General features: G+C 37.6%; 1 protein-coding gene across 1 annotated transcript in view; it reads right to left on the bottom strand.

Moving 5' to 3' along the window:
- EXOC4 (exocyst complex component 4) overlaps positions 1–13,354 on the bottom strand; it is an 817,730-nt gene that overhangs the window by 141,549 nt on the left and 662,827 nt on the right. The window contains exon 13 of the mRNA XM_019921782.3: positions 6,436–6,591. Coding sequence (XP_019777341.1) covers positions 6,436–6,591 — 156 coding nt within the window. The remainder of the gene's footprint in view (positions 1–6,435; positions 6,592–13,354) is intronic.

Below are 13,354 nucleotides of genomic sequence, written 5' to 3'. Positions count from 1 at the left end.
GGCCCTGAGTGAAATGGGGGTAACAGATTTGGGGGAATAGTCTCTAATGCACAGGGCCTCCCCACCCCCTTTACTTCTTCCAACACCTTAACTCTTCTGTTAATTACATGACCAGAAAACAGGACTGCTTTTATCAGTGGATATTCATTGATCTCAAAAGGATAACTACACACATATATATGACAGGTGCAAAGATAATGGGCTAGAAAGCCTGCTTTCAGCTTCTTTGGGAACAAAAGGATATTTGCTATTTTTCATTTTTCTATTAAAGTCCTGGCCTGACCTATTTTTTTCCTTTATTCGAAGTTAAGCCAGGAAATGATACATTTTATTTTTTAGTTAAAAAACAAGAATAGAAAAGGGCCTCGTTTAGTAATGAAGGGAGCATAACCTTTATTCAATGCAAAGGACACTGGATTCTATATTCATCTGGGCGCCAAATAGCTCTCTAAGCTTTAAAAACTAATTACAGGAACAGAGTGTGATTTTTCAGTCTTTTTAGCTCATGCCACGCTCTGTGGTACTCTAATGTGTGAAAATCAAGGCTCTGTAACTCTACCACATTGGAATATCAATGAAGAGTCTTCCCCTCTATGTACCTTTGCTTTCAGGATAGAGAATATGACAGATTAAGAGAAAACAATCAATCACATACAAAACAAAATAGATCTAAAAAATTATTTTTCTTCTCTTAAAGTAAATAGAATTTGTTTTCAAACCATGTCTGTTTGCATGCAAAAACGTGGACAAATATCTCAGTCATAATGTTCAGTAAAATGAACCAGATACTATGGTGAAATTTATATAAAATTCAAGGACAGTCAAAACTAAACTATGGTGATAAAAGTCAGAATAGTGGTTACCCTGAGGTAACCTTCTGGGGTGCAAGAAAAGTTCTGTATTTTGATCGGGGAGGTGGTTACATGAGTAAAATCACACGTAACATTTCTTTGAGTTATATGCCTAAGATTGCATCTTACTTCATGGATATAATAATTCACCAAAAATTTAAAAAAATATGTTTAATTTGCTTTGCCTTCAAATTTAAGATGGAAGGTGACAATGCAGTGAGAAAAAAGGAAATAAAGAAAGCCAAGAACTTAATTCTAGCTCTTCTAAATCAGAAGCATGAGGTGGTATACAGACGTTCATCTCTACATTAGCCTTCTCTTTTCTGAAATAGGGCTAGAAACCCTTCCCTTTAACTCTAAGCTATTGAAGATAACTAATAAAACTGATTGACAATCTCTTTGCAGGCATAAAAGACAATGAACCTAGGAACAACAGGAAGAAGACTTACTTTCAGTTAAAGTAACCTGAAAAGTTGGGGAAAAATAATTATCCTCCAGAAGTTACTTCTAATACAACTACTCAGGTTATAGATGTATTAAATAAGTACACTTAAAGATCAATAGTGGGACTATGCTTACCCAGACCTCTTAGAAATCTAGCAGCAGGAAAACATGATGGTAACATGGCCTGACTCTCTCCTAAGGTCAGTCTGATTATTCCTAGTTGGCACTCTAATTAATCATGTCTCAATAATTCTTTACCTCTTTTGATAGAAAAAATCATGAGGCTACTCTCTTCTACTATTGTTATGACAACATGATCTAAATTAAGAAGTGTAGAGAGCAGGGATAGGAAATATAATTTTAAGAGTGTATAACTTATTTCACATGCTAGGGAAAAACATATTCATCACAGTAAAAGTTTTAGAGAAAAACACCTCTGTGACTTTGGCATAAGAAAGGATTTCTAAATAGGAAACAAAATGTCCTATCTATTAAAGAAATAAATTTGACTTATTAAAATTTTAAAAGTCTGTTTATTAAAAGACACCATTAAGAGAGTGAAAAGGCAATTTGTAAAGTGGAGGAAGATGACATTATCTATCTATCTACCTACCTACCTACTACCTATCCATCACAAAGGAGTTACATCCAGAAATATAAAGAATTCCTACAAATCAGTAGGGAAAAGACAGACAACCTAATTAAAAAATGGGCAGTAGATCTGAACAAATATGTTGTGAAAGCGGATATTCAAATGGCCAATAAATACCATAAAAGTACATTAAAATATGTTCAACTTTATTAGTCATGAGAGAAATGCATATTAAACCACACTGAGATACTCTACAAATCTACTAGAAGGCCAAAATTAAAAAGATGGAAAATATCAAATATAGATGAGATACAGAGCAATTGGAACTTTCATACACTGCTATGAGAGTGCAAACTCTTACTACCAGTTTGGGAAACTATTTGGCAGTGTGCACTACAACTCAACATATGCATATGCTATGACCCGGCAATTTGACTCCTAAAATGTAAGCAATAGAAATATACACATATGATTACCAAGAGACGTATAGTAGAATATACAAAGCAACACTATTTGAAACAGTTTTAAATGAGAAAGTATCCAGGTACCCAACAGGAGAAAAATAAATGAATGCATATATACACACATAAACATTCAAATAATACAATATTAAAAAAAATCTGGGGTGTACCCATATAATGGAATACAATATAGAGTACAGAATAATAAGGACCTATACACAAGTATATATAGATGAATCTTGTCAATATAATGTGGAACAAATGAAGCCAGTCATAAAAGAATATATAAGTGCATGATTCCATATAAAAAGGTCAGATGCGGGTAATTTTCAGAGAGGAAAACGGTGACCATAAGGAAGCATGAGAAGGCTCACTATTGCTTTGTTCTGTTTCTTATTGCTATTATTCTGTTTCTTGATCTGGATACTGTTACACATTGAAAAGTATGAAAATTTGCCAAGCTGTGCCTTTGACATGTGCACATGTAAACTATAGGTAACATAAGCAGAGAGATGGAAACTCTAAGAAAGAATCAAAAGGAAATGCTAGAAATCAAACATGCCATAACGGAAATGAAGAATGTCTTTGACGGACTTATTTAATAGACTGGGCATAACCAAGGAAAGAATGCGTAAGCTTGAAGAAACATCAATAAAAATTTCCAAAATCGAAATCCAAAGAGAAAAAACAATGAAAAGAGAACAGAATATCCAAGAACTGAGGGACAAGTTCAAAAAGTTATAATGTATGTATAATGGGCATACCAGAAGGAGAAGAAAGAGAAAAAGAAACAGAAATATTTCAAGCAATAATGACTGAGAATTTCCCAAAACTAATGACAGACACCAAATCACAGATCCAGGGAGCTCAGCGATCACCAAGCATGAAACACACACACACACACACACACACACACACACACACACATCTATACCCAGGCATACAATACTCAAATGGCACAAAATCAAAAACAAAGGAACATTGCAAGAAGCCATAGGAAAAAATTACCTTACCTACAGAAAAACAAGAATAAAAATTACATTGGACTTTTCTTCAAAAACCATGGAAGCAAGAATAGCAAAGTGAGATAATTAAAGTGTTAGAACAATCATCAACCTAGAATTTTGAACCCTATGAAATTACTCTTCAAAAGTATGGGAAAAATGAACACTTTCTCCAACAAAAATTGAAGAAATTTGTCTTCAATAGACGTGCCTTACAAGAAATGTTAAAGAAGTTCTTTAGGGAGACTTGGACCTACATTAAAAAAGGAAGAGAATTAAAGAAAGAATAATTGAAGGTAAATAAAATCTTTTATTTCTCTTATTCTTAATTGATCTAACAGGTAACAGTTTGTTCAAAATAATAACAGCAACATTATGTACAGTGATTATAGCTTATGGATAAATGCAGTGAATGGCAGCAATGTTATAAGGGATGGGAGGAAATAATTGGGACTACTTTGTTATAAGGTACTTGCATTAGTTATAAACGTATGTTGCAAATTCTAGGGCAACCACTAAAAATAGAAGTTAAGAAAAAAAGAAATATAATATATATACTAAGAGAGGAGAAAAAGTGGAACTATACAAAACACTCAGTTAAAACCAGACGGCAGAAAAGCACAATCCATTGTTTTAAAAATCATTAAGATTGCCTCCATTAAAATTAAAAACTTCTGCTCTACGAAAGACTCTGTGAAGAGAATCAAAAGACAAGGCACACACTGGGAGAAAATTTTTGTAAAACACCTATCAATTAAAGGACTGGTATCCAAAATATACAAAGGACTTTTAAAGCTCAACAGTAAGAAAACACATGACCCAATTTAAAAATGGTAAAAGATATGAACAGATATCTCACCAAAAATATATATATAGTTATTAAATAAGCACATGAAAAGATGCTTAACATCATATGTCATTAGGGAAATACAAATTAAAACAATGAGATCACTACACACCTATTAGAATGTACTAAATCCAAAACACTGACAACACCACATGCTATCGAGGATGTGGAGCAGCAGGAACTCTCATTCATTGTTGGTGGGAATGCAAAATGGTACGACCACTTTGGAATACAGTTTGGCAATTTCTACAAAAACTAAACATACTCTTGACATACATCAATGCGATCTAGCAATCACATTCCTTGGTATTTACCCAAGTGAGCTGAAAACTTACATCCACAAAAAACCCTGAACACGAATGTTTATAGCAGCTTTATTTATAATTGCCCAAACTTGGACGCAACCAACAAATCCTACAGTAGGTGGACGAATAAACAAATTAAGGTATGTCCATACAATGGAATATTATTCAGAGATTAAAAAAGAGCTACCAAGCCACCAAAAGACATGGAGGAACCTTAAGTGCGTACGGCAAGGCAAAAGAAGCGAATCCGAAAAGGCTATGTATTGTATGATGCCAACTATATGACATTTAGGAAAAGGCAAAATTACGGAGACAGTTAAAAAAAAAAAAAAAAAAGGTTGCCAGGGGTTGGCGGAGAGGAAGGCTGGGGTGAATAGGAGGAGCACAGAGGATTTTTAGGGCAGTGAAACTATTATTCTGCGCGATACTGAAATGGTTACCTTCACTGTAACCAATGAATGGGTACACTCATTATACATTTCTCAAAACTCACAGAATGTACAACACAAAGAGTGAACCCTAATGTAAACTACAGACTTAGTTAATAATAATGCACCCATATTAGCTTACCAATTTTAACTAACATACCACATTACTGTAAGATATTAAACATAGAGGAAATGGGGGGGGTGAGGGTGAGTGATGGGATATATGGGAACTCTGTGTTTTCCACTCAATATTTTCTGTAAACCTAAAACTGCTACCTCATGCAAATAAAGTCTATTAACTAAAAAATAAATTATGCACATATAATATAGTTTTCTTATAACAATATAACTAGCTGACAAGTTTTTCTGAGATAATGTGAATGATGAGGGAGAAACCATAAACAGGAAGACTTTAGGTTAAATTACAGGTGAACTTTTGAGTCTCACGATTTTGAGAAAGTTTTAAATGGCACTATAGCAATTTTTCATAATAAAATGTTGGTAGAAATATGGCACCATAGTGTACGGATACGGTTAGCTTTGTGAACGGTAAAGACCTATTTACCTATAGTTGCAACTCACATTCTGAGAGAGATGAGCTCACAGTTCTATGATGACTTAAGAGTAAAATATTGGTCACTACTTCTTTTATTCTTTTTCTGGTCTTTGCTTCCTTAAAGTGCTTTTACTTTATTTCTTTTTTCTTTTTTTTTTTTTTTTTACTATTTATTCATTCACGTAGATAGCAGAAGACAATAAGAATAAACTTACTTTTAATGTGACAAAATACTACCTCCACTTTTTCCCCTACTTTACACAGCTCTAAAATGACAGAGGTGAACATATTTCACTGTGGCAAGCGAGCCATGTGAAAATGAGTAGCTTCATCAAATTAGGCTACATTTTCATGGCTAAGTAAGAAATTTAAATTGTGCAAAGGTAAAAGTTGAGTGATAAAGTTGAAAGCGAGACCTTACTTTTGTCAAAACAAGTAGAAAACAATTGGATACACTATACATGAACAAACGTGGGAAGCACATATATATTTCCGGAAAGTTCAACTAACAGTTCTGTGAACTAAAGAACATGCTAAGAACAATTGTAACACACTTATGGGCAGGAACTTTACATTATTAACTGTCATGTTTCCAAGGTATGGCACAAAACAAGGGCCATACAGCTTTGTTGAATAAATAAATGAATTAATGAATAAACTATGAGCTTCCCTAAGAAGGGAGAATGACCTACAAAGTAAAAAATATTTTAACTTGATTTAGCAATGCTCCAAATTTGATTCACATCAATCCCTTCCTTCTAAAGTTTTGAGCACAAGCCATACCTGCACAGGAAATGAGGTGTAGTACAATAGAAATGGACTTTACTAAGTTCAGTTCATTGCTGTTTGATATTTAGAAATGGTCAAAATTTCATGTAGGAAAGAATTAGCTAAATGGATATTTTTCTTCCCATGTTTAGTACAACTTAGAAAATAGACCATTTTACCTTATGAAATCTTCTTCCTCTTCTCTCTTTGGCCTCAGCTGTTTGGGTTGAGCCATGTTAATCCAGTTTGGTAGAGATTTCAAGAGCCTGCTGATATCATCATCTTTTGCCCAAGATGCACTGATGACAAGTTTTTCTTCTGACTGGACAATGCCCCTAAACACGACCAACAGAAAAGACACACTTCAGGACACTGCCTGGCTTCCAGTTAGCATTTTCCATCCACCTTTGCTGCAGAAAAAAAAGATACCATGTCCACCTCTCCTATTAACATAATCCATTATCTAGTTGGAAGCATGACATCCGTGAATAGGTCACTTTTGTGGGAAACATCATTCCTAGATTCCATTTTTAGTTTCTTCATTGTTGAGTAATTATGAAACTAATAATAGTAATTAGTTCCCCTTATCATAGTTAATCCCTTAGAATAAATGAAAGTGTATGGGAGGTTTGGGGGGTGGGGGTAGGTAGGGATTCTTTCGAGAAAGATGTTGAACAAATAAAAAGTGGGTTAACCATACAAAAGAGTGCAATTAAATAATTGCACAATAACATAAATGATACCTGAAAGGTGATGGAAGTGTTACAAAAAGTTGTTCTCTGACCTCTTGGTTTAAACTACCAATTAGCTCTACTTGAAGGTGTTTTTTGAACCATGGATACCCCTCTATTCAAAGTAAATCTACCATCACAGAGAAATCTTCTGCCCCTGATGTAAGGCAGAAAAGTCTTTGATTATTGCTCTCTCCAGTGGGCTTTGACAAATGACCTAGAGTGACAGGTTTCAACTCCTTTAATAGGGCCCATGGGTGAGCTATTAACACGGCTCTTTCCAAAATGTACTTGTAAATTCACTGTAAACGTTCAATTTCAACTTAACTAAGAAGCTTCCCTTTCTGTTCAACATTTCTGTCACTATAACTAATTTCAATGGTCTAAAAATCCCCCTCAGCAATTCTAGGTGACAGAATGACATTTATTTATGAAGGGATTGCTAATTAGCTGGCTAGTCCTCTGAAGTTGACCAAGACTATAGGAGGTTTTCCCCTCCATCACAGGCAGGAATTTATGTCGGTATAAGGGTTATACTGAAGAACATCATGTGCTTCTAAATATACAATATATACACGGTGTATATGCTTGGATGTACGGTAAAATCTCCTTTACCCAACAGACAATTAACGTCTGTAGACAGAAGTTGCTGGTGCCTAAAAACCTTGACTCATGACAACCTAACTTGAGGTAACAAGATTTCAAGATGTAGGGAGCAATATTGCCCTGGTAATCTGAAAATAAGCTAGAATAAATAAGAGAACCATAGTTGAATTCTTCTAACTCACCACAAGCAAAAGTTTTCTAATAGTAACTATGGTCAGCAATACAAAAATTAGACTACAGAACCTTCTTCCCTGGGATCTCTCAAATTACCCTGACTGATATCTTCCATTTCTGTTTTTTCTTTGTTATTTTCTTGCATCTTTTCTGCAATATTTATGGATTAATCCCACAATATAATTTTTACACTCTTATATGCAGGGTGCCGGATTCAGTCTTACAGAATGGCACCATCTCAGATTTATGCTATTCCACAGCAGAAGACTCCTCAACGTTCTTTGGCATTCTTTTTACCTGTCTCTGATCAACCTCCTCTCTCATTTGCTCTATGGCTATTTTTTAAAAATATATACATATTTTTTGAATTTTATTTATTTTTTTATACAGCAGGTTATTATCTATTTTATACATATTAGTGTATATATGTCAATCCCAATCTCCCAATTCATCACACACACACCCCACCAGCTTTTCCCCCTTGCTGTCTAGAAAAGGGAACCCTCTTCACTGTTGGTGGGAATGTAAAGTGATACAGCCACTATGGAGAACTGTACAGAGGTTCCTTAAAAACTAAAAATAGAACTACCATACGACCTAGCAATCCCACTACTGGGCATATACCCAGAGCAAACCATAATTCAAAAAGACACTTGTAGGACTTCCCTGGTGGCGCAGTGGTTAAGAATCCGCCTGCCAACGCAGGGGACACAGGTTCGAGCCCTGCTCCGGGAAGATCCCACATGCCGCGGAGCAACTAAGCCCGTGCGCCACAACTACTGAAGCCCATGCACTCTAGAGCCTGAGTGCCGCAACTACTGAAGCCCGCGAGCCTAGAGCCTGTGCTCCGCAACAAGAGAGGCCGCCACAATGAGAAGCCCGCGCACGGCAATGAAGAGTAGCCCCGCTCGCCGCAACTAGAAAGAAAAGCCTGTGCGCAGCAACGAAGACCCAATGCAGCCAAAAATAAGTAAATAAATAAATTTATTTTTTAAAAAAGACACTTGCACTGTTCACTGCAGCACTATTTACAACAGCCACGTCATAGAAGCAACCTAAATGTCTATGGCTATCTTTTAAACCTTTGCCCTTTCTTTATCTCATTGCTTATCCCCCCGCATTCTTCCCATCCGTCAAAGAAAGGAGGAGACCTAATTATATACTTTCAAACATCCCACCTCCGATCCCCCACAGAAATACTTTCAAATCTGTTTCATTCTCCACTTCCAGTAATCCCTCTACCTAAGCTCTGGGGGACCCTTTCCCCACCCCGCAACGATCCCTCCGTTTTTTCTGCATATTCAGGGCCTCTCTCAATATATTCCTCAATCCCGTGTTAATTTTTTAAATGAATGAATGACGGAATCTCTTTTTTTTTTTTTTTTTTTTTGCGGTACACGGGCCTCTCACTGTTGTGGCCTCTCCCGTTGCGGAACACAGGCTCCGGACGCGCAGGCTCAGCGGCCATGGCTCACGCGCCCAGCCGCTCCGCGGCATGTGGGATCTTCCCGGACCGGGGCACGAAGCCGTGTCCCCTGCATCGGCAGGCGGACTCTCAACCACTGTGCCACCAGGGAGGCCCCTGAATCTCTTTCTTGATCTAGCATTTGTCTCTAGTAAAGCTCCTCTCTCTCCTTCACACACACTGTCATCAAATGAGTGCAGCCTCCACTCACTGACGTTACTTTCTCACCTGTTGTTCACTTTTTCAACTCGTGAAGTCTCCCTCCAGGATCTACTCTATGATTTAACCCATCTATTCCTTTTTGCAAATTTTTCAATGATCATATGTTTTACTTCTAGACAAATGCACTGGCTTCCCCCTCCAAACTCTCCTGTGCTTGTATTATGAATTCTGTTCCTTCTTTTATCTCTTTGAATATTTTAAAAACAGTAATTGTAAAGTTCTTTTTATGTGCCTCTGTATTTTTTGGCAATTCTTTGGATGTCAAATGTCCTATCAGCTGCATTTTCCTTCTTTTCTCATGATGGTGAGTTTTCTCATGTGGTCTGCTCTGCTGGTCTGCAAGCTCTACCTCAGTGGGACTTGTCCTCTGTAGGAGTCCCACATTTGCCCTGCATTTTGGAGATGTCACTCTTAGGTGGGTTGCATTTGCCTCTCCTGGATCCTAAAGGTTTCACCAGTTCCAAATAAGATTTTAAGATTCTTTTTTCTTTCCTTGTCTTGGCTTAAAATTTTCTCTCCCTACATGGGCGGTACAAATTGAGGTCCTTACTTGCACATGTCACATGTGTAGGATTCTGATTTCTTTTAGGGGCCACTTTTTCTACTCCAAGTAGGGTGGCTCATTCTCAAGCACAGAATTTTCCTCGTTCCATGTGTGGGTGGAAAAACCCCATGCACAACTTCTGCACTGATAAAATTTCAGGCCACGCAGGTGTTAATATGCTAGGCCCCTATTGGGTCTTCAACTCTGCTATGGTCTGAATGTTTGTGTCCCCCCAGAATTCACATGTTGGAATCCTACCACCAATTTGACAGTATTTGGAGGTAGGGCCTCTAGGAAGTGATTAGGTCATGAGGGTGGAGCCCTCATGAATGGGATTAATGACTTATAAAAGAGATCTCACAGAGTTCCCTAGCCCCTTCCGCCAGGTGATAATGCAACGAGCAGTCTGCGACCTGACTCTTCCAGTACTATGATCTTGGACTCCAGCCTCCAGAACTGTGAGAAATAAAATTCTGTTGTTTATTAGTCACCCAATCTTTGGTATTTAGTTATAGCAGCCTAGACAGACAAAGACAACCTCTATATGTGGTCCTGACACCTTTGTGGGCCTCTCAACTTCAACATTTGCTTGTTGCTATGGCTTTTGGTTCCTCCTTCATTTGAGGCACGTGGAAAATTTTCTTTCTTTTGAATTTGGTTACATATTTAAAATATATTCTTAAAGATACATATTTTTATCTGGACTTTCTATGTATCAGGACTTTCTATGTATTAGGAGTAGGAAAAGGGTTTCCTAAATCTATCCACTCCACACTTCTAACTGAAGTCAAAATTCAGTATTAAATCAATTGCATTTAGGGTTCTAGAACCACCGGTTCCCTGATGTTGCTGTACCAATCCGTGGGTGTTTTTTTTTACTTTATACTCTGATTATTCAGAAGCATCTGATACTTTTGACTATTCCCTTCTTAAAATATTACTCCTTTGGTAACCACATCATCATCTTCTCCTAAGCTCTTTCTTAGCTGAACTGAGGGTTCTTTTCCTCTGTCCATACTTTACATGTTGGTATTCCACTGCATGTCTCACTTGCGCAATCTCATCTTCTTGCCAGACGTGACCTGGGCAATCTCATGTTCTTGCCAGACGTGACCCACCTGTATTCCAAAGACTCCCAAATTAATATCTTCAGGGCTGCCCTCTCTTCTAAGTCTCGGATCTGCATATACAAAGGTTAATGGGAGAACTGAACTTGGAAGTCCTACCAGCTATTTAAATTAGAGTCAAAGGAGCTCATTTATTATCCACCTTTCCGTCTCCCACTGAACATCTAGTATTCCCTATTTTGGCCAACAGTCCAACCATCCATCTTGTTACTTAAGTCAGGAACTCAGAGTCATCCTCATTACCCATAGACACCATAACCTCCCAATTCCATCTGCTTGGTAACTTATAAATCTGTTGTTTCCTGTCCAGGTTCACTGCCCTTAGCCTATATTTAGACCCTCATCATTTTTCACTTGGACTTGGCAGTAACCTTATAACCGGGTGTCTTGCCTGGAGCTTCAAGACCATCAGTCCAACTCACCAAATTAGTCAGAAGAATCATTTTTCTAAAATTGTACAAATGCAGTCATGTTTTTTCCTTCTTAGAATTCTTCACTGATGCCTAATTCTAAGACCAAGTCCAAACCTAGCAAGGCATGAACATCTACCTTTTCAACTTCATCTCCTGCTACTGCTTTCCTCTTTTGTCTCTGGTCACTACTCCCAGTCAAATCCCTGCCTGTGTTGGCTCAACACCCTACCTGCAGTGAGTATTCTACTGGTTTTTGAAGGGGATATACTGTTTCCTGCTTGTATGTATTATCTCTGCCCAGAGAGCCTTTTTCCATCTTCCTTGTTTGCCTCTACTGATCCAACGTTACCTCAGCTCTTCCCTTGGGACAGCTGAGTCCTTTCTTCTGTACCATATCACCCTTTACCTGAGGTTTTCAATCTCGACTGCACCTGGAGAGCTTTAAAGAAAACAAAAAAGGACTGGATGCCCAGGTCACTTCTAAGACCTAGTAAATCAGAATCTCTGAGGATGGGACCCAGGCATCAGCATTTTTAAAAGTTTCCCAGGTGATTCCAATGTACACTCAAAGGTGAGAACCACTGCCTTACACACACCTCTGCTCTCAGTGGTCCTACCACACTTCTTTACAAGTTGGCATCCCCTACTAGACGATGAGTTCTCTGAGGACAGAGCTGATTTCTCATTAGCTTTTGGGCTCCTAGCGCCTAGCACAATACCTGGTATTTGGAAAGTGTGTAAGAACTGAAGTGGACATAAAAATAAGCCCTCTTCAGTTTTAGGAGACTGGGTAACTGATTAAGCTAAAACCATTTTAGTGGTTTTCCTTTACTATTTCTCTGCACTGAACGACTTAGGTGAGCCATCAAGCCATCTGGCATTTTGACCAAATTACAGATCACTTTGCCATGGTCTCTCTATACCTGTCTGAATTCAGTACGAGTCAGAATAATGAATACAGGTGTGTCCCCTTCTGGAAAAAAAAAAAAAAAAAGTCCAACATAAAAAAGTCCTGACTCAAGACAAATGAACCAAGGAGTGATTATTGTCAAACCTTCCCCTTCACTTATTCATAGGTGGCCTATTACTGGACAATCTCCTCAACACCTCACTTTCTCTGGGAGGACTCTGTTGACTATGTCAGCCTACAGTAATCTTCCCCCTTGGAAAGCAAATGAATAAAAGCCTTCCTTTTATACTTACTGTTTATAACCTCATAATTAGGACTCTGTCCAACACAATGTGTTGGACAAACTATGGTCTGTCTGTCAAATCTGCCCCATTAGCTTACTTTGTATGTGTTTTAAGCTATGAATACGGTTGACATTTTTTAATGTTTTTTCTTAATCTAAAGAAGAAGAATATTTTGTGACATGTAAAAATTATATAAAAGTTAAATTTCAGTGTCCATAAGTACAAAGAACTGTGGCTGACCGGTTCAATTCCTCTTATACCCAAAGTACAAGTCAAATTCTGCCCCACAGAGTTAGAAGTCCAAACCCAACTCAGTTTTCTTTGAGCCCATCCATCCTGGCTCCCATCTGCCCCAGGGTTCAGGAGACAGTTTGGGTCTGTACATGTGAGATGGTACTGTACGTTTTCGGGATCTAGAATTTTTCATTTTAGCACTTGCTGGAATGAAAAAATTAGCTTAGTGGGATACTATGTTAAAGGTACTCACATCATTTACTTATGTATTTTTTTAAGACTGGTTTAATTCAATAATATGGTATCATATTACTGCCTTCACTAATATTCATAGATCCTGTCTTATTAAAAAACAGTAATCCAAATTAACTAGCACGCTGCCTACCTA

Source organism: Tursiops truncatus, chromosome 9 (genome assembly GCF_011762595.2).
Source record: "Tursiops truncatus isolate mTurTru1 chromosome 9, mTurTru1.mat.Y, whole genome shotgun sequence".
In the NCBI taxonomy this organism is placed as follows: Eukaryota; Metazoa; Chordata; class Mammalia; order Artiodactyla; family Delphinidae; genus Tursiops; species Tursiops truncatus.
Note: the sequence above shows the minus strand (reverse complement) of the source record. Positions and strands in the feature narration are given on the sequence as shown.